Below are 22349 nucleotides of genomic sequence, written 5' to 3'. Positions count from 1 at the left end.
TCATACTTGCATTAGTGGTAATGGTGGAGCTAGAGAGTGTTGTGCCTTCTCCAAGCTGCAGGGCGAGAACTACCCACGGTGTGGTGGAACGTGTGGCCCTTTCCAAGGCCACGACTCTCATGCAGATGTTAGGCCACGCATCTCCCTGTGCTTGTGAACTGGTCTGGTGATCCACTGGGTGTAAGGATTTCTTCTGTGAGCTTTATGGAATGGATCAATGAGGATAAACTCAAAGAATTTGTGTGTGGAATCTTCACCAACCCTGTAAGAATTCAGGACTCTCAAAGCCCCACAATGGCGTCCAGCTCGCTCCTCCGCAACAGACTGAAGGCTTCGAGCAAACTTTAGCTGGTTAAAAACCATGATGGACAGGCTTGCCATATGTCGCACCCTGAGGAACTGCGCGTGTGGGGTCACCACAGCGCACACGAATCCTGTTTATGACATAACCTCCCTTGGCCTTGCACTCGTCTGCGGGTGGGAGGCGGAGCCCTGTGGAGTTCAGAGAGCTGGCGGTGCTGCCAGCAGTGGACTCTCAAAAAAAAGCGCATCACATCCCATAGCTTCTTCCTCCACAGCTCCTGGATGTACAGTGTGCACCCTTCCTGGCTCACCTGATGGCTGCCGCCGGATGGAAAGGCTTTATAGTTCTCAAAAAAAGTTTCATGTTAGGTTACTACTTTGTGAGTATATCAAAAAGGAATAAATGTACATGGATATATAAAGCTGGTTCCTCAAATAAGGGTAAATTTCAAAAAATAGATTACTTCTAAAGGCACTTTAAAATAGTGAAAGTGTTCAACAGTAAATGAGTGTTACCACCATTAATGTATTGAGAAGTTCTGAAATATTAATAATTTGCTTTTAATTTCCCTGGGTAATAAAATCTGTTATAAATTGTTTTAAAAACCCACAATAGTATTTAAAATATTCTAGCTTTAAAATGGTTGTGACTTTATGGCATGAACATTTTCTTCCACATCAGTTCCTGTGCTACTCCTCTCCTTGAAATCTTTTCCTGACTGACATTTAATTCCAGAGAAAATTATACAATTATGTGACATTATAGAAAATTTTGTTGGTGTTTTGAAACTTCATATAAAAAACTTTTTCATGCACTCAAATTTTCAATAATTAAGTTGAATAATTACCATAGTCAACCTAAATATTTGTTATATTCATTTCTATGTTTTTATCTTTTAATTGCTATTTTAAATGAAATTCCTTTCTAAACATTTTTATTAGTGCATTATAGTTATACCTAATAGTGAGGTTCATTTTAATCATGTTAATAGATTCCTAATTTTCATTCGGAAGTTTTAAGACCTTGAAGGGAGAAATACAAATCATACTTTAATGTGTGTGACACATAAAAATAATGAATGCAAAGATATTCTCTTACTTTATGTTGTCTTATCATATTTTTATTCTTGATCAACCTCTCATACTCCTTTTTAAAATTTAATTCCCCCATATAACAAAGTGTCAGGATACAAGATCAACATAAAAAAATGATAGCTTTCTTATAACCTCAAAAAGAAAAAAAATTCAAAGAAAGAAATTGAGGAAGCTCTTAGATGATTTTGGAAAGACCACCTATGTTCTTAGATGGGCAAAATTAATATTGTCAAATGGTTGTATGACCACTATCATTACACAGATTCAATGCAATCCCCATCAAAATACCAATGAAATTCTTCCAAGTAGTTTTAAAACAGTAAAGAATACTGAAAAGCGGACTTATATATATGTTAGAAGTCATGTGAAATTAAATCATAATGCTGGGCATGGTGGCAGCCTGTGATCCCAGCATCTGAGGCAGGAGGAGCTTGAGTTCAAAGCCAACCTCAGTAACGTAGAAAGGCCCTAAGCAACTCAGCAAGACCCTGAGTTTAAATAAAATATTTTAAAAGGCTGGGAATGTGACCCAGTGATTAAGGGCCCCTGAGTTTAATCCCAATTACCTTCCCCCAAAAGAATCAAATCATAAAAAGGCAATAGTAACAAAACTAATATAAAATTTGTATGAATAGATGTAATCAATGGATATATCCATGGAAAATATATACTGAAAACTTTCATAAGCTTTGTAATAAAAATACAAATATCTGAAATAACATGCCATACAACTAGCATTTTAAATTAGTGAGGAAATATATTATTTAGTGGATCAAATTATGATCCACCAAAATAATGACAATATTAGGTTTCTTACTTTCCAGTGTAACAAAAATATACATGAGAGAATTAAAGATTTCACTTTGAACAAAAAGTATCAATGAATAGGTATAAAATTAAGACAAATAATACTGCATAAACAATTGCATAAAGTTGGGATTTGCAAAGTTTTCTTAAGGCAGATAACACATGAATTTCCTTATTAAATATACAATGATTTCTTATAATTAAGTATAAGAAATTTCCTTATTAAATATACAATGATTTCTTATAATTAAGTGTAAGAAATATTTTATTTCAACAATTTATAATGTGCAGTAAAAATAAACAAATCTAATGACTATAAATGTGGAATTTAGTCAAATAATTTGGTATACCCTTATAATGGAATGTTATTGAGGCACTGATGTTATGGTTAATATTTTCTGATACTGAATACACTTGTTAATGAAAGTAACTGGCTACAAAGGAGATCAGGCTCATTTACCCAATTATGTAGTTAACTTCCGATAGCAATGACATGGACTTTGCCCACAGCACCCATAGCAATGAACTGAAGAGCTTATACAATTGTGAGGTCTGAATATGGGTAAGAGAATATGATATGGTCTGTCAGGAAAACCAAAAAATGTTCTGTTGAGAAATGCCTTCCTTTATGTGTCTCTCTTGAGAGAGCAAAGTTCTGGACACTAATCAACTCCATGATAATTAGAAATTTGGAAATACAGAACCCCAAGGTCTTGAGAGAATCCATATCCCATGTATTTTTCTTTTATTTTACTCTGAGTTTCTCCAGGGAACATTACTCAAGCCATATTTAGTCTCACCTGGGTATTGGGCAGTGATATTCACTCCAGGACTCCAGGAGAGAAACCCTGTTATTCCAAAGTCATATCACCAGTGATATTCTCTACATGCCGATAAATGTGAAAGGGAGACAGAGAGAGAAGAACTAAAGGACGTAAGTAACCCTCTAATATCTCGTATGGCCTTGTCTTTCTCACTCTGAGCTGCCTCCAGTCACACTAATCAGCACCAAGAATTGAGCCAGTGTTGCTCCTTCTGCATATTCACTAAAAATAATTGTGTTCATTCAATAAGAATAATCAGAAAAGGCTTGCAAAGAATAAAGTTCTTGATCTTTTTGCCAAAGAGATAGGATTTTTCTCTGGACAATTGTTTTCCAAATGGTACTTGATAGTGTTTATTCATATGTAAGATGTGAAAAGATAGGGTTTTACAATTATGTTTTGGTTTGAAAACACACACACACACACACATACATGCACACACACACATACATGCACACACACACACTCACACACACTCTTCTGATCCCTCCTCTTCCTAGGTCCTGTTCAATGACTCCATTAAAGTTTCAAGTCAGACTTGAACTGTGGAGAAAGCAAATTCTTACTTCATTTTCAGAGGTATGAGCAAGTTCTCAAGAGATTGGATAGAATATTTATTCTTCAACCTAATCAGAATAAATATCAGAGTAAGTGATGGGTAGAAGTGGAAAATTCTTCTTGAAATATTACTTAAAATCCAAATGTTTTAACAATATTTTTGAGTATTGTAATAGGAAGGTGTGAGATGAATAAATAGATGATTTTTATTTTACTTAATATTCTTGTAGACGCATAAGCACATAACCTAATATTTCCCTATGTAAAATTAAAATTAAATTGCTGCTTGGTGGTAATTATATCACAATGTATACATGTATCAAACATCATGTACATTTTGAGTATATTCAATTTTTATTTCTCAATAGTACTTCAGTAAAGCTGTAAAAACAAATTTACTGTAAATAATGTGGGATATGAATTACACAAACAAACATGATCTTTAATATTTACATAATGTAGTTGTAAATTCAATGGATGTTAGCATCACTTTTGAATTCCTGTATTAATTTCAACAGATGTTTTACATGCTGGATTCTGCATTTGAATTTTTACAAAAGGAAACAAATCAAAATTTTATTTCTAAAGATGTTTCTAAACCTAACATCCTATCAAATTATGTGATTTTAGAATATTAGAAAATTGGTAATTCCTTGATTTATGATACTAAAGATGATACTAAAGTTTTAAAAGTATGTACATTGTGTTTTCTCAAGGAAATGGGAATAATTTATGCCTGCATTAGATCTATTTGTTTAGACTATTTTAGTTACTTTAGTGACTAAAACTAAAAGCACACCAGTCTGAGAAAAACTACCATTTTATGTTAAGCAGTATTAGCAATATACAGAATGTGGGAATCTCTATAGCATAATATTCAGGCTTTCTGAGTAGAATTCATTATTAGCTATCCATATGCAATCATTTAGCTCCAGAATTTAAACCATTAAGACATTATTTCCCCCTATTCCTGAAACAATTTTACTGTTTGAATATAAACATGTCTGAATAAAACAAAAAAGCAAAGCTTTATTATTGCTGAAAGTAAATGATTCAAGAAGACACTATCACCAGAGCAGAAAATTTGGGAGCACAGGTGATAACATCACAAAAATAGTAAGTGAGGAGGCAGGGGGAATGTACTATGATCCAATCTCCTTTTATTTTCTTAAACAGAGCAATGTAAACTGAGATAAAAAAGATATGATTTGCCTTCTTATGATTTTTTAAATGCTGACATCTTGCCTTTAAACGAATTGGTTACAGTTTTCCCCTTATTTTTATCACAAACATCTCAAGGTTATCTATCTCAACAAATGTGTGCACATCTGAGATTGTGTACCTGTGTATTTTCATTTGTGTGTGTGTGTGTGTGTGTGTGTGTGTGTGTATATATATATATATATATATATCCTATGTTTTTTCCATAACATTAAGAGATAAATGATTTTATGTAAGTACTCCTAAGCATGTTGTTAAAGAAAACACAGCATTACTTGGTTTCCCTCTATATTGGAACTTACCTGGGTCTAACCCCATATCATTCTGATCAGATAATTAAATGTAAGAAACATCATCATAATTTACCTTGTCTGTGAGCCAAAAAAGACACAAAATACATTCCATTTATTTTCCTGACCAAATTCTCTACTGTTAATCCTATTTTTTGCAGTTTAATTTCTATTACTGTGAACAATGATCACTAAAAATCCATTCAATGGTCATTTTAGATTAGTTTCAGCATCCACGTGCTACTTTCCTCCCACATAATAACCACTGTTATGGTTTGGATATGAAGAGTCTCCCAAAATCTCCTATGACAAGGCAGGAATGTTCAAAGGTGATATGATTAGATTGTGAGAACTGTAGCCTGATCCATTTGATGAATTAATCAGTCGAAAGGTCTACTGTACTGTGTGGTAACTGTGGGCAGGTGGAGTGTGGCTGGAGGTGGATCATTGGGGATATACCCTTGAGGATTATGTCTGGTTCCCCTGGCTCCTCTCTGTCTTCCTGCACCATAAGGTAGCAACTCTCCTCTGTCATTGACCTTCTACCATGATGCTCCACCTGCCCTCAAGCCTAGAACCATGGAGTCAGCTGACCATGAACTGAACTTCTGAAACTGTAAGCTCAAAGTAAATTTTTCTTCCTTTAAGTTGTTGTTATCAGGTTTGAGTAGTGTGTTAGTCAGATTTTTGTCACTGTGACCAAATGGAAGCTTTTCCTAAGTAGATCGTCTTTAAATAATAGCTTTTAACAATTAGGGTGAAGGAAGAGACAGTTCATGAAAAAAAGAGGAGTTGTCAAATATTCATTGTGACAAAAAATGATACAAAAATGACTTTGCATTTATGAATGTCTTTGTAATAATCATATGGTTTCTTCTTTGAGTAATTGCACTGGTTAAAAACCTTATCTAAGAGTTTATTTCAAATATAGTAGGTAAATAGTAATAAGGATACTTCCCTAGATTGAATTCCTAATACCCAGTTTTCTCTTTTACCTTAGAAGACGGATGGAAGAAAACAATGAAACCTCTGGAGGAGGTTTTATCTTGCTTGGATTCTCAGACCAGCCCCAGTTGGAAATCATCCTTTTTGTGGTAGTTTTGATATCCTATCTTCTGACCCTAGTGGGCAACACAACCATCATCCTGGTCTCCTGCCTGGACTCCAAACTCCGCACACCTATGTACTTCTTCCTCACTAATCTCTCCTTTCTTGACCTTGCCTTCACCACCAGCATCGTGCCCCAGCTGTTGTGGAACCTGAGGGGACCAGCCAAGACCATCACGTCCACCGGCTGTGCCCTACAACTCTACGTGTCCCTCTCCTTAGGTTCCACTGAGTGTGTCCTCCTTACTGTCATGGCATTTGACCGCTACATAGCTGTCTGCAGGCCTCTCAACTACACTACTGTCATGCCATCATTCTGCAAGGCCTTGGCAGGAATAGCCTGGCTAAGCGGAGTGGGAAACACTCTCATCCAAAGTACCATCACCCTGAGGCTTCCTCGATGTGGGCACCGTCGCCTCCACCACTTCCTGTGTGAGGTGCCTGCCATGATCAAGCTAGCATGCGTTGACATCCATGCAAACCAAGTCCAACTTTTTGTGGCTACATTAGTTCTCCTCCTCCTTCCCATGGCATTGATATCCATCTCCTATGGATTCATCGCACATGCTGTGATAAAAATCAAGTCGGCCCATGCTTGGCGCAAGGCTCTAGGGACCTGTGGCTCTCATCTCCTAGTGGTGTCCCTTTATTTTGGGACCAGCTCAGTCATATACATCCAACCTCAGAGATCCTATGGCCACAGTCAGGGCATGTTCCTCACACTCTTTTATACAGTTGTGACTCCCACCCTCAACCCCCTCATATACACCTTGAGGAACAAGGATGTGAAAGGAGCCCTGAGGAGACTGCTGAGGAGAGAACAAAATTTCTAATGGAAAAAGCTAGGAGCAGTGACTTTCTGTGCTGGAAACTTATTCAAGAGACATACATAATATTAAATAACCACTCCCTAATGTGTAGTGCATGTGTGGCTGACTTCTCTCTCTAGCTGCATTCACATACAGTGTGGCCCACATTGTCTCACACAAGAACATTTAGATTCAACTTCTGTAGCTCATGGAACCTCGTATGTGTGTGTCATAAATATTTTCATAAACTCCCTTATTAAATGTATTTGAAAGGCTAAAGTATATAGTAAGAATTGAAGATTTTGTAGATTTTTCACCACATATATATATATATATATATATATACACATACATATATGTATACACATACATATATGCCTGCAAACATGATCAGGGTATTAAAATAATATTTACTGTTTGAAAAGTTCATAAGTATATATTAGCATGAATAAATTATTGTAGTATTCCCTTTGTAGAAGAATTGTCTTGTAGTATTATTGCAAACATTTTGTAGATATTGTATCAGTTCTTTCAAGAAAAAATACAACAAAACCAAACTTCAAAAAGTGTTGTTTTTTGACATCAGTGACCAGAACTGTGAATCTACTTAAACTACTATGGATGAAAAAGAAACTACTGGCTTTTACCAAATAATAATTAAAATAATTGTTGAATATTTATAAATAATTACTAAGTAATTTAATGAATACTTAACATTCATGTAATGCAGTTTCAGTTTGATCGAGGTCCTTGGCAAAATCTTGCATTCAATTCTAACAGACTCTTGTTTTCCCCAGTGTCCTTGTGGTTGTTGAATCTGTGGACTCTGGAGCAACACTGCCTTGGTTTGAAGGTATGTTTTACTCACTTGCCATTCATGTCCTTCTGCTCTTTACTTTGCCTTTGTGTTTCTCAATCAGTTGTGACATGTTCAGTGAGGATTAAACAAACTTAACTCATGCAAAGTGTCAAAAAGACATGGTACTGGGAAATACTGAGTAAATTTAACAATTATTTAAAATATTTTCAAAAATAGAATGGTACTCAGAATTCTCCAGTCTTCCCACACAATCTCCATCACTCCCAACAAGTGCTTCATTATGTTTGTTTTGTATTTTATATTGAATGATCTTTAAATTTTTAAATTTATTCATTTGTTTTTTACTGGCAACACTAAAATCAATCAAAATCTCTCTTTACACCTCTTTGTATCCACACCAATTTGTAGTCAAGTACCAATTTTGACTATGGAATCTTTGCTCAAAGAATATTGTTGAAAATTATTATTAGTGAAGCTTATTCAGAGCGCTTGGGTTCAAAGTCCAGTCCTATGAAACTAATCAACTATAATAGTGTTTAATTAATATCTATGCTATACCAATTCACTATTTCCTCAATTGTACAGAGTGGTAACAATTGTTCCTAACTTACTTGGCTACTGTGATAAGTAAATCTGATTGGGATAGAGTTTAGCTCAGAGCTATCTTTTATGTATTAGTAACAACCACCCAATAATTATTTACTTCTACATCACTTATACTGTTCCAAACTTCACAACTTCATTGACCTTACCCATTTAATGATCTCTCTATATCTTGAGTCACTTTCGAGTATTATTTCAACAATCTTTGACTATGCTCAACTATTCCCTTTTTGGTAGCTCCTTAACTCAGCATAAAGTTGGAACGCAGATCCTCATTATATTTAAATTTCTCTTATCATCACGGACAGAGGAAACTCTTCTCCAAACTATCCCTAGTGTTGTCTTACTTAACCCATTTCATCCATCACATGCACATTGCCACTGCCCTAGTTCAGATCCTCTATCTTGCTCCAAAAAAAAAAAAAAAAAAACAAAAAAACTGAAAAGCTCTGAGCAGAAATGGGTTTACAAGAAGAAATGGGTTTGGAGGACAGAGTTTAAAGACTATGGATGCTCCCAGACGTGTAATAGATTTTCTGCCTTACAGCCTTCCACACCTGGCTCATGGACTCCATGTGGGTCACCTTCTAGCTTTCAAGGCACTTAAAAGTGTTGGCACCTGTGACCAAATTTTTTAAGTTTCCAAACTGTTCTCTTCATGACATTTTTATTGACAACATTGATTATTCCAGAATAATTACATTCTATTTATGACTATGCTATTGTAATGTTAAGTGCCCCTTAAGTGCTATAGAATTAATTCTAAGGTAGCACAAAATCTCAGGTTCTCCATTATCTTCATTGAATTTATCTATTATCCTCACCATGTGTGATTCATATTTAAGCAGCAGTTTCTGAATATGTTTTTTATTAACCTTAGCATTTTTACTATATCAACATCTCAAAACTAAATTTGAATCTCACTTATTCCACAGATATGCCCTCATTCAATAATAACTTCTTTCTTCTCTGTATTGCCATATCACTTTTCATGTAATATTCATTAATAAATATATGAGAATAAAGGGTTCTTTCTTGGAATTCAAGTACTCTGTTATAGTTAAGGGAATAAGAATATCATCCGAAATCATAGGAGCTAGTCTTAGAGGAGTGAAATAAACCAAATTACTTAGGGATGTGTATATTATATGAAGAAAGCTGGACATTCCTACAATTTCTAGAAAAATATCTTGTTTTGTATAAGGTCTTGGACACCAGAATCATACCAACCTAGTTCCAGTTCCTGGAGTGAGTTCCTTAATCTGCAAATCTAAAGAGTGGAGTAATAGTGCCAATTTCATGATACCAAGGTGAGGAGCAAGTGAGACCCTGCATGTAATGAGCCTGACATCTAGCAAATTTCAACACTCGCCTATTAACAGCAAGATTCCTCACAGAGCTCTATCAAATCAGAAGAAGCATTACTTCATTCTCTCATCTCTCCTGCACACACCAGGGGTGTGGCTCTTTCCACACTCCTGGAGAAGAGCTTTAGAATGCCACCTGATTTTTCTGGTTATTTACAAATGATAAAAGATGTCACTTTTCCCAATAAAATATCAGTAGTTCAAATGTCTGCTTTCAGGTCACAAATAAAAGAATATAAAAAAATAGTAAAGAGTTTACAACTGAGAACATTGAAATGTACTTTTTGGTACATTTTTATAAAAGTTTAGCAAAATTGATAAACTGCTAGCAAGATTATGCAAGAAAGTAAAGAACAAGAAACCATCATCGTTAAACAAAATATTATAGCCAGTATTAAATAAATTCTAAATAGAATGAAGATAATCAATGAGCATTATAAACCACTGCATACTTCAGAACAGGAATATATTTCCCTACACTTTGGGACTGAATTGGAACAGGAAAGCATTTTAGCCTGGCAGGTGTTTTAAGTGTGGGGAGGTTAACAGAAACCCAGGAAGTTGTGCAAACCTGAGAGAGTGAGAGAGAGAGAGAGACAGAGACAGAGACACAGAGACAAAGAGAGAGAGAGATTAGAGAAAGAAGCTAGAGGAAAGGGAAAGGATGTACAACAGTATGGGTACAGATATACATAGTAGGAAGATTTTCTAAAGAAGAAATATACTATGCCAGGAAACAGCAGGGTCTTTCTAGGAACTCAACCCCAGGGCAGTGACAAAGCTTTAAAGTAACTTCAATATAGTCAAATTAATAGAACTTTTCCTTCATGGTTTGATATTTCAATAATTTACTGGTTCATTAAGAAAGAATTCCTGTGAGGATGTCATGAATATATATAGTATTTTCTTTAATCATTGGATGTAAATCATCTGGAAAGAATATTTGTGAATGGTATGATAGCGATCACATCCCCTTTTCCATGAGTGATTAATTATTACAGTAGCTTTTAGTGAAAAAAATTACTCCTTCTAGTGACCTGAAAAGTCAAATTTGTTTAAAAGTTTAGAGTGTCTTATTCTATTTATAGTTTACAAGTTTTTTTTATTACTTTTGTGAACCTTGAATTTTATCAAAACCTGATTTTGGATGTAATGTAATTTTTTCTTCCTTAATTCTAATATTTTGGTGAATTATAATTATTCATGATTTGACTCTGGAATAAATTCAATTTGGACAATGAGTATAATATTTTAAAATAATGGACTTGATCATATTTCAAACCCATTTTAGTTTGTGAGACTGTCTTTTGGTTTTCTGTCTTGTTGTCAAAGTTACACTTGACTTAAAAATGGATTTGAATTTTTCCAAACCTCTGACATATATAAAGATTTTCTAGAAATCAATTTGAAAAACAGCACCTAGAGACTTGGACAGGTATGATACAATGAACTATAAACATAAAGTAATCTGGTAAATTTTATTAGTCATCAGGGAAGTACAAAATTTAAACTGGAATGAGATATCCATCACATATTACCAGATGGTTAAAATTTAAAAAGTCCAAAGTACTGAGTATAGGCACAGATGTGGGGCAATTGGGATTCCCAACCCCTATGAGGTATACACCAATTTACTGAGTTAATAGTGTCTACTAAAGCTAAATATATGTGTACTTATTTTATGGCTAAGCAATTCATCAGATGATCAGAATTTTCACCTAGAGATATATGCAAAACAATTCACAGCAGCATTGCTCATAAAAGATGAACCTGGAAACACTTAAATATCTATCAATACTACAATGGATAAACATGATGTGGCATATTCACACAATGAAATAAATATAATGCAGCAATCAAAATTGTAATTTATAAGCATCACAATGATTAAATCTCACAAAGATGAATGAATGAAAGCGTAGATTATTTTGTTTGTATACCATTCAGAAATCATAATAATGCTTACATGGGATAAGTAAAATATTATATGGAAATGAATTGAGGGTTGTTCTAGAGTGTTCCTCATTTTATTTCTGGGTCAGGATGTGTTCACAATGTATAATTTGGCACCCTGCATCTTTATGAACTTTGGTATATGAAATAAATTTCTTTAAAGAATCAATAAGTTTTCATAAAATTCAGATTCTATTGAAGATTATGAATATTTTTCAGTCCTGGGACTCAATGCACAGAAAATTGATCAGGTGAGCTGAATAGTTGTTTCCCTCAGATTCTTTATGGGCTGTGAAGTTGGTCCAAGTTTCTGCTACTCTTTTAGTACTGAGTATGGGCCTTAGCTAAATGTGGTTGCCATTCATCGTTACATTACTGCACTTGTTTTCTTAGAACTGATTATCTCTGTCATTAATATCATCTGACTATAACCTGAATGCACATGAGTTTTTTCTCAGACTCTAAAATATTGAAGAGGAATCGATAGCCCCAGACAAAATGAAGTTCTCCTCCTCCACTGAGAAGTCTGTGGAGAACAGCATGAAGTATGAGATGAATGTGGGAATTTTATAGGCAGTTGGCAGGAAATTAATGGGATTTCCACTTGGGGCCTCTGTTTCATCTTAGGTGTTATCTTAGGTTTCATCTTAGCTGTGCAGGGATGGGAAGGAGAATTTAATAATTTGTCCCAGTTTTCTATGACAGTAAAAGAGAAGAACAACAGGACACACGTAGAATGATTTCTGGGCAGATCTAGGAGGCCATCTGAAGAGGGACCAGGAATTTTAAGGGTGTGATTCCACAGAGTCATATCTTTATCTCCATCAAAGTCAAGTGCCTGTAAGAAATGAGGGGGAAAGTCCTGTTGAAATGCTCCAGGCCTGCAGTTTTCAGGGTAGTCAAGAAAGGATAGGTGAGAGAAAATTTTAAAGTCACAATGCAGTTATCTGCCAGTAGGATATATATATTGTATTTATTGTGTGTGTAGAAAATACTAGATTATTGATGGAAATTCAATATGAATATATTTGAAATGGACTGACTCAATATTGGGAGGTTATTAAAGTAGAAGTTAAAAGTTTTTGTGGTTTTGTGTAGTTTAAACAGTACTAAAAGGTAAGGAAAGCAAAAGAATCTCTTTCAGAATGACCTCCTGGGATGGTTGACTTTGGATACTACAGAGCCTCAGATTAATTGCCATATTGGGAGAACTGTGTCCCTGGGAACTTTTTGGATTCAGTGGTCTGTGTCCTCTCCCAGCCTCTCTTCATTTGCTAATCTTCAGGGATCTCCAATCTCAAATAACTATCCCCACAACCAACACATGGGCCTCAGAAACTGATTTATCGCTTCAAGGTAAAATTTTTTGAGCTCTATGGCTTAAATCCTTTTCTTTTAAAAGGTGATTATCAGGATGAAAAAAAATAAGAAGAGCTTCCTCTCTTTTAATATATTTGCTATTTATGCCTTGATTTTATATCTTCCTCATTCCCGTGATTTTTGACTTTTAATAATAAATTGAGATTCTGGATTAAAGTGATGTCCATCTCGGGAGATAATACGGGGCACATGTGATTTCAGATTTTGTATCAGAGTTAAATATAATTCTTCTATGAGCCTCAAATGAACACGCTCTTATACGTAAGGAACTTGCTCATGACCAGAATTAATCTCTCATTTCATTCTTTTCAGATTGTGTATGTGTGAGAATGTGTTTTAAAAATACTACCAAAAGTCTCATTGGGTGAAGATGGGTAAAGAGGCTATAAGCAGGATTAGAATGAGTGACACACCTGAATTTATTTTATTGCATTGATAGAAGTAAAGTGAGAATTGAAAATCTTGCGTATATATATTTGTGGCTTTTGCATGGATACATATATGTATAAATGTCATTGAAATATAAAATATATGTATGTGTGTATATATATAGGTCCTCCTTCATATTCTTTTTACTATTGTGCTCCCCTTTCCATATTTTGTGTGATCCCTTAAGGAATTCATGTTGTTACTTGGTATCCCTCCCTTCCATTCCCTTGACTTCATTTTCACTGAATTCTGCTAGATATCATTTTTAAGGTATTGCTTTTGATAATTATTTCATATATCTTATTTCCATGATTAATTTTCACAAGTAATAACCAACCACAGGATGTGCAATTATTAGGGAAGAATTTCAAGGTCTGAAAGATTTTTTTCACACCCATGTAGAAAGTGTTTATTTTTCCTAAACAAGAGGTATGGTTATGGGCTGAGTATATTCACTGAATCAGTGAATATATTTTAAACTTTTGCATTTATAAATATTCAGAGTTTTAGAAAACTGACCTTTAGTCTTCTAGAAGGTAAAAATTCTATGTAGGTTTCATGCACATTGAGGCAGCTCTTTCATCCCTTTGAAGGGCCCTGGTAATGGTGATCCCCACTCATTCCATTGAGGTTTAACCACGTTTTTATTCCACATTCCCTTTCCTAGCACCACACACCAAAAAAAGAGTGTCGTTTTGAATGCACTGCATGAATCTGTATCCTCAGTACACTGGTGGAATAAGTGAATTAACTAATCCCTAAAGGAAACATGCTTCTGAAATTATGTGTCCACATGATTAAACATGTAATATAAACATTAATATTATGACTTTATTAGCCAAATGTTTACCACTTTACAGTAGAAAGAATCTCTATATTCTCCAAAACCTAACAGTCATTCATATAAAGAAAATCTTCAAAAAAGAATGCCCAACTCAAAGTTCATGCTTGAAGACTGGAATTTATATATATAATTTACTTATATTAAACATCTATTTTACTGAATTTTTCCATTTAATTTGAATGATTTGTCATAAGCTATCAGCAAATTTAATGTATTTTTTCTTTGACATTTTCTTTCTTTCTCTGTACTTTTTTCTCCTGTGGAAGATTTTATCTCAGCTTCTAATAGTTCTCTCTCAAAAAAAAAAAAAAAAAGACTTTGTTTCCATAGTAGGCTCCAGCTGTCTCTCTGTAGAAGATCTTTAGCATCATCCTCGGCAACTTTTGAAGGACAATGCACTGAAATTTATTCTGTGAGTCACTGTAATTTGTCTGAGTGAGGAATTCAAAGAGTTATTTATAAAGTTTGATGTTGTCACTAGTGACCAACACATTATACTCTCTTCTTAATTCTTGTAATGTTTTCCTTCTTGTCTGAACAAGGTAATGGGCATGACCAATAGCAGTACCAAAGGAGACTTCATTCTGGTGGGCTTCTCAGACCAGCCCCAGCTGGAAAAGATGCTGTTTGTGGCTGTTTTGATATCCTACCTCCTTACCTTGGTGGGAAATACACTAATTATTTTGGTCTCTTCCATAGACCCTAAACTCAAAACACCCATGTACTTTTTCCTTACTCACCTCTCCCTCGTTGACATCTGTTTTACCACCAGTATTGTTCCCCAGCTGCTGTGGAACCTAAAAGGACCAGCCAAGACCATCACACCCCTGGGTTGTGCCATCCAGCTCTATGTCTCCCTGGCACTGGGTTCCACTGAATGTGTTCTCCTGGCTGTGATGGCTTTTGACCGCTATGCAGCAGTTTGCAAACCTCTCCACTATACATCTGTGATGAACCCACACTTGTGTCAGGTTCTGGCAGGGGTTTCATGGCTGAGCGGAGCAGGAAATGCTCTCATCCAGGGCACTATCACCCTCTGGCTACCTCGCTGTGGACACCGGTGGCTCCATCATTTCTTTTGTGAGGTCCCCTCCATGATTAAGCTTGCATGTGTGGACATCCATGCCAATGAGATCCAGCTCTTCTTTGCTTCACTGGTCCTGCTCCTCTTGCCCTTGGCACTGATATTGATGTCCTATGGACACATAGCCAAGGCAGTTATAAGGATCAAGTCAGTCCAGGCATGGCACAAAGCCCTGGGGACGTGTGGATCCCACTTGACAGTAGTATCCCTCTTCTATGGGAGCATCACAGCCATCTACATCCAGCCCAACAGTTCCTATGCCCACAATTATGGGAAATTCATCTCCCTCTTCTATACAGTCATCACCCCAACCCTCAATCCTCTCATTTACACCTTGAGGAATAAAGAAGTGAAAGGTGCACTTGGAAGGTTATGCCACAGAGAACTGCATGCATAAAAAATGAAGCAAAGTACAGCTTGTCAATTTTTCATGACCAGTCTTCTAAATATCATCTCATATAATCCTTCACCACCTACAAAGCACAGCTGAAACCTCCACGGTCTGCATAATTGTACTTCACATGGCCTCACATCCACCTGTTCTCTCCAAACTCTTCACAGACTTCTTTGGGGGCCCTTTGAAGGGCATTATTTTCCCATACTCTGATGTTCACTTTCCAAATAATTTCCATGTCTTACCCTCTCTTCCTTCATTTCTTCTTATGTCATTCCCTTCCTTCCTTCCTTCCTTCTTGTTTCACCTTTTATTCCTTCTTTATATCCCACTTGGTTTTCAGTTTTTTGTAGTACCCAGGACCTTGTTCATGCCAGGCAAACACTCTTACCACTGAGTTACATCCCCATCCCTTTGTATTTCGTTTTGAGACAGGTCTTTCTAAGTTGCCCAGGCTGGCCTTGAACTTGTGACCCTTCTGAGTCAGCCTCCAAGTAGCTGTGAGTGTAGGTGTGCACCCCTGTGCCCAGCTTTTCTTCCCATTTGTATGATATGCTTTATAGCTGCTTTCCCTGATGCCTTGTGTTATATCTCTTCCCATTAATATTCTAACAATTCCTGAAAGGAACTGCCTCAAAAAAACAAAACTGTTCTCATTTGTTACAGTAAAAGCTATCATATAGCTTGGAGAGAACTGTGGAGAAATTCAAGAATTTGGAGTTTTTGAGCTTATGCAATTCCATTGAACTTTTTTGTATCCAAATTTACATATGAGTTAAAATAGTTTCACTATTATGTTAATTAAAGGATTTTAAATGCAGCATAAATGAAGTAACTGATAATAAACAATCTATATATATACATATATACATATATATACATATATACATATATACATATACACATACATGTATACATATATCAATTAGCATGTTTTCAGTAGTCTACTCTCCTGGGCATAATATTCCCTCTATGAGGAGTCTAATTCAGGCTTCTTTAAAATTTGATCAATAAAAATTGTTATCTAGTCTAAAATTATTTATCCACTTGTGTTTACATCTGCATAGGAAAATAATACCTTCAAAATCTAACAGAAAATAAGTTAATTCTTATTTTCTCTTTATAATATGGAAAAACATGATTCAATTCCTTCACTCACTTATAAAAAGCATGGTATATTTGTTTTCAATGGTGATAGTAAAGTTAAAGGTATCATTTTTAAAAAGACAGTTACTGTAAATATGGTAGGAAAGAACTGTGTTTGAACCAGGAGAGACCAGAGTCTCAGTAATTGTGTTTCTAACATTAGAACAGTCTCAGTTTGTGGCATTTCAGAGGTTAGAAAGCATTTGGTAAGAACTCAGTAAATATCATTTATCATTAATAAACTATTGATATCAGATTGAGTAGCCCTGATGGCAAATATACATGTTTTCCAGGCATAAATTAAAAAACAGTCACTAGTCACTATTAATTCTTTACTAAGTTCACTTGCAATAATCAGGTGAATTCTGCTTTTGACATCTAAAATGTGTTTGTTTGTTAATTATGTAAATGTGCCTTTTTTTAAAAGATCGGCCAAAAATAGTGTACACAGTTGTGAGCTAATGTTTGTGACATGATTATAACATGCTTTTTGCTTTGATTTCTATGATTTTCCATTTCCATAATATGGGGAAAAATTTCTCACATTAACATAAAACTGAAAGATATTCTTAACCAAACATTATGCAGCACATGTCATCTTTAGTTATCTACTTGACATCCCAATCTACAAGATGCATTTACCAATATACCATATCAGGTAAAATTCTCCTGAAAAGCTATACTAGCATGATCCAAGTCTTATCTAGATGATTATCCATATTTTTATTTTTATTATAGTTTTAATACCTATGAGTATCTATATTATACTCAGTTACCCTTCTTATTTTACAAAATACTTAATTCCTCTTATATAAAATCAATCAATAATACATTTATATGAAAGAAGGTGACCTGTGATCTCTGCCCTTTAAGAATTGTCTAAAAACATATGAGCAAAGCACTGATGGGTCAAATCATAGATCATCATATCAACAATAATTTCATTTTTCATTCAATGAGTAAGAACTCATGAATAACATATGTCTCTCACTGTGAGGAAGGTAGAAGATGCTAGCACTGCCAACAAGTAATATACAATATTCCTATAAAAGATACTTCATGATTTCTTTCAGAAGTTTATCCTAACTATGGATCTACAACTGACTACTGAGTATTATTTTATAGGGAGAGAGAGAAAACTACAAATATATGTAGAGGAAAGAAAATTGCATCTCAGATGAGAATGTTGAATGTGCTGAGGATCAGAGGGCAACATCTCTGAAGGATGGAAATCAGTTCATTGGCTTCTAATTATATACATTAGGAATAAAAATTATATGGCATCTTACATTTTTATAATTGTGACTATATAAATCTTTATTGAAATTTTTCATTTAATACTAAAAATTAGCAACCTCAATATTTTAAATCATAATGAATAGTTGTGATTACACACGGTAAGTTAAACAGAAGTGATTGTTCCTATTCCTTTACAAAAAGCATTAAAATTCCACTACGTTAAAAAGACTACAAATGTATAACGACAAATAGGACTGAAGAGAAGATGAGGTCAGAGACAAGATCAATAAGCTTTTGTCAGATGCAAAATTAATGGAAGATAGTAAATGGCTTCCAGAAGGAAATTGCTATGAAACATAACTGCTTTTAGAGGATTCTGACACAGAAAGGGGGAAGCCAGTGAGAATAAAGGAAATTTGTACTACAGAACCCCAGAGTAGCAATGGAGGCTAGGAAAGGTAAAAATTGTATGTCTTAGAATACAGACTGCAGAGTGACCCTAAAATAAGAACAATTTAAGTCTCTGACTAAAAAGACTTCTCCCCTAGCCCACACAACCAGATGAGGGCTGTCCTAAAATCAAAGCAGATAGAGGGGTAGTTAGCCCTCCTTAAAGAACCTCTAGACTTGGCTACACAGACACAACTGAGGTTTGACTGTCACACCAAAAGCAAAGAATTATATTAAATGCTGCATATGGCATCCTTCCTAAGTATTTTCCTCATCCTGCTCTCAGAACACGGGAAGCCAGTCTTATAATTCTATAGGTAGAGAAGTAAAAGTGCTACTTATGGAGAATCAAGACCTTTCAAATATACTAAAAGATTACTGATATTTGTCATACTCTAACTAAATGCTTTTATCATCCTGTTCTGAAAACCCACTCATAAAACTTATGTCAAGGCATTTCCTATCAGTTGTTTTGTGAATATGTCATCTCACTTCTGAGTAAAGCTTCTAACACAGAGATGATTATAACAAAAGCAGAGAAGAAATCAAGAAGAAAAGATTCATGACCCTTGACTTTTCTTGAGGAGAGACTTTTTGTTACTGATTCAATATGGCTACTAGTTGTTGGTTTGTTAAAAAGTTTTCTACTTTTTCATGATTCTGTCTTGGACACATGTATGTGTCCAATAATTTATCCTTTCCTTTTAGGTTACCAGATTTGTTGGCATGTATTTGTCCATGTTATGGTTTGGATGTGAGATGTGCCCTGAAAAGCTCATAAGAAAATATAAAAATGTTCCAAAGTAAAATGATTCACTTTTGAGAGCTGTGACCTAATAAGCATAGTAAGCCATTCGGTGGATTAAAAATCCAAATGGTTTATTGGGTGTTAACTGTAAGCAGGTGGGGCACAGCTGGAGAAAGTAGGTCACGAGGGTGTGCTCTTGAGGATTATATTTTGTTTCTGGCTCCTTGTTTCTTTCCCTCTCTGCTTCCTGGTTGTCATGAGCTGAGCACCTTTTCTCCACCACACTTCTGCCATGATGTTCTGCCTCACCTCAGGCCCACAGGAATGGGACTAATACAATCATAGACTGAACCTCTGAAACCATGAGCGCAAAATAAACCTTTTCTTCACTAAACTGTTGTCAGATACTTTTTTTTTTAACAACAATGAAAAGACTAACAGCACATAACAGTACATAACAGTATCTAATGATCCTTCAAATTTCTGTAGTTATCAATTGGAATGTATCCTTTGGTTTCTGACTTTAAGTCTTCTATTTTCCTTGTTAGTTTAAGGATTTATTAATTTTGTTTATCTTTTGAAAAAAGTTACTCAATTTATTGATCTTTTGGGTTTTTCTTTTTTTATTAGTACCTATTAATTATACAGAAGAATGGGTTTCCTTGTATATTGTTTTTTAGTCTTTTTCATTTATTTTTGCTATGATTTTCAATACTGTTTTTTTTCCTCCTAATTTTTTATTTGACTTAATTATTTTCTGATTCATTGAGATGCAATGATCAGTCTTTTACTTGAGGCCTTTCAGTATTTTTGATGCAGGAGTTTATGCTATAAACTTGCCTCTTATTAATTTTGCTGTATCCCATAGGTTTTGGTATATCATATTTCTTCAGTCACCTGAAGGGTTAAAATTACCTCTTGCAAAAGTTACTTTTTGCTCTCTTCCCCTATTTTGTGTCTTAATGATCAACTGCAAGGCTAGCTATTCCTGGAAAAATAAGAACTTTCTAATCACTAACTTTTCTTTAGAATTACAGAACCCAGAACATCTGGTGGCCTTCAGATAACAATAGTATGTGCATCAGAAAAGCAGGCCACCAGGAAATTTATGGTCATCTCTGCATCCATCCATTTGAGATTAAAGATAAACCTCCCCCAGATCCCCTCATAAGCCTTGTACATGCAACCCCTAAGCAAGATGGCTTTTTTTTTTTTTTTTTGGCTAGGGATAGTGGGGGTCAAAGGTCTCCATCTTCCAGTTTACCAGCTTATTGCCAGGTAAGATCTTTCTTCCACTGTCATTCTTTCTCTTGACTCATTGTCTTCATCAGGGAGTAGTAGTATTAGACCTCTCAAAGTTATATTATCTGTAGCTGTAATTGTTATTATTTGTTTCAAGAAATTCTAAATTTTCTTTCTTGATGTCATCGCTGTTCTGTTGATTGCCACTGAGATTACAGTTGTGTGCCATTGAACCTGGCCCTCCTTGTCTTTTTTTGCCAATTATGATTTAAAGTATATTTTACTGATCTAAATATATTTAGCTACTCCTCTTCTCTTTGATTCTACTGGCATAAACTATCTTTATCCATCCTTTCACTTTCAGTCTATGTATATCCTTACAGTTCCAGGCTTTTATAAGCAGTGTGTAGTTAGGTCTCACTTTTCTATCTGTTTAATCACTCTATGTCTTAATTGGGGAACTTAATTTAGTTAAGTTAAGGTAATTTCAATATGTAAGGTCTTACTACAGCAACTACTGTCTATTGTAGTTTTTTACTTTGAAATTAGAATGAGGCTTATAAAAATGCCTTTTATATTATAGCAAGTTATTTTGAACTGATAGTAACAGGTTACAAAGATAAGGAAATACATAGAAAAAGGAAAGAGTAATAATAAAAGTATTCTACACTTGCATTCCATCTTCTCCTCCATATTTTGAATTTTTGATGCTTCATTATACATCTTCATATATCACCTCTTAACAAATTAATGTAGTTATTAGCAGTTTTAATTGTTCTTTTTAGTGTTTATAATAAACACAAATATTTTATGTACTATGGTTATAATATAGCATATTCTGAATTTGTATAGTTACTCTTCAATGAGTTTTGTGCTTTCTGTTGTTTTCTTATTATTGATTAATTTCTCTTCTTTCTGTTTAAAGAACATCTTTTAGCATTTCTTGTAAGACAGGTCTGGGGGTATAAATTCTCTTAGCTATTGTTTGGGTTGTGTATCTCTTTTTCATATCTGAAGGATAGATTTACTGGGTACGATGTTCTTAGTTGGCAATTTTTTCTCTTTAGCACTTTGAATATGTTATTCCATTCTCTCCTGGCTTATAAGGTTTCTGCTGAGTAGTCTTCCTCAAGTGAATTGAAAACATCTATTTTATTTGTTTCTTATCTCTTGCTGTTTTCAGAACCCTTTCTCTGTCTTTTATCTTTGAGAGATTAATTACTGGTTGATTTGAATATGAGTGGTAAGATCGGACCTTCCTATACCTGGATATTTGTATCCTTCTCTGGCTTGTGAAAATTTTTGTTACTATCTCCTTTAAGCTTTCTGCCCATGAACCTTCTCAAGGGAATTCCAGTAACCCCAATATTTGTTCATTTGATGTTCTCCATAGTTCTTATAGCTTTCTTCATTCCTATTAATTTTTTTTTTTTTTTTTTTTTTACTCCACCTTGTATTTTCAATGAGTCTGATTTAAGATTACTGGTTCTTTCTTTTGTTTGATTCTGCTATTGATGCCTTCTTCTTCATTTTAATTTGATGTATTTTATTTCTCAGCTTCATTGTTCCAGCTTCTTACTTCAAGCTCCTGAAGGGAGATGAGAGTATGACAACCTGTATGTTGAACAAACACTAA

At 34.8% G+C, this 22349-nt stretch overlaps 2 protein-coding genes and 1 pseudogene across 2 annotated transcripts; 2 read left to right on the top strand and 1 right to left on the bottom strand.

The window, feature by feature from the left end:
* On the bottom strand, positions 1 to 5126 carry LOC124989370 (60S ribosomal protein L15-like; annotated as a pseudogene).
* Positions 5127 to 6105: 979 nt separating this feature from the next.
* LOC124989369 (olfactory receptor 2G3-like) lies at positions 6106 to 7038 on the top strand. Its single transcript, XM_047559248.1, has one exon. It carries the CDS (start codon positions 6106 to 6108, stop codon positions 7036 to 7038), a length of 933 nt encoding a protein of 310 aa, XP_047415204.1.
* Positions 7039 to 14955: 7917 nt separating this feature from the next.
* LOC124989368 (olfactory receptor 2G3-like) lies at positions 14956 to 22349 on the top strand. The gene is made up of 2 exons (XM_047559247.1): positions 14956 to 15850; positions 22285 to 22349. The coding sequence occupies exons 1-2, from the start codon at positions 14956 to 14958 to the stop codon at positions 22347 to 22349; spliced, it is 960 nt and encodes a 319-aa protein (XP_047415203.1).

The sequence above is a fragment of the Sciurus carolinensis genome, chromosome 7 (genome assembly GCF_902686445.1).
Source record: "Sciurus carolinensis chromosome 7, mSciCar1.2, whole genome shotgun sequence".
In the NCBI taxonomy this organism is placed as follows: Eukaryota; Metazoa; Chordata; class Mammalia; order Rodentia; family Sciuridae; genus Sciurus; species Sciurus carolinensis.
The sequence above is the reverse complement of the archived record's forward strand: the minus strand, read 5'-3'. Positions and strand labels throughout refer to the sequence as shown.

What these genes read in the sequence shown, in the direction of transcription:
- LOC124989369 (XM_047559248.1), top strand. Translation starts at nt 6,106, where the DNA reads ATGGAAGAAAACAATGAAACCTCTGGAGGAGGTTTTATCTTGCTTGGA.
- LOC124989368 (XM_047559247.1), top strand. Translation starts at nt 14,956, where the DNA reads ATGGGCATGACCAATAGCAGTACCAAAGGAGACTTCATTCTGGTGGGC. An exon ending in GAGGAATAAAGAAGTGAAAG is followed by an intron (nt 15,851 to 22,284) that starts GTGCACTTGGAA and finishes TCATTGTTCCAG; the next exon opens with CTTCTTACTTCAAGCTCCTG.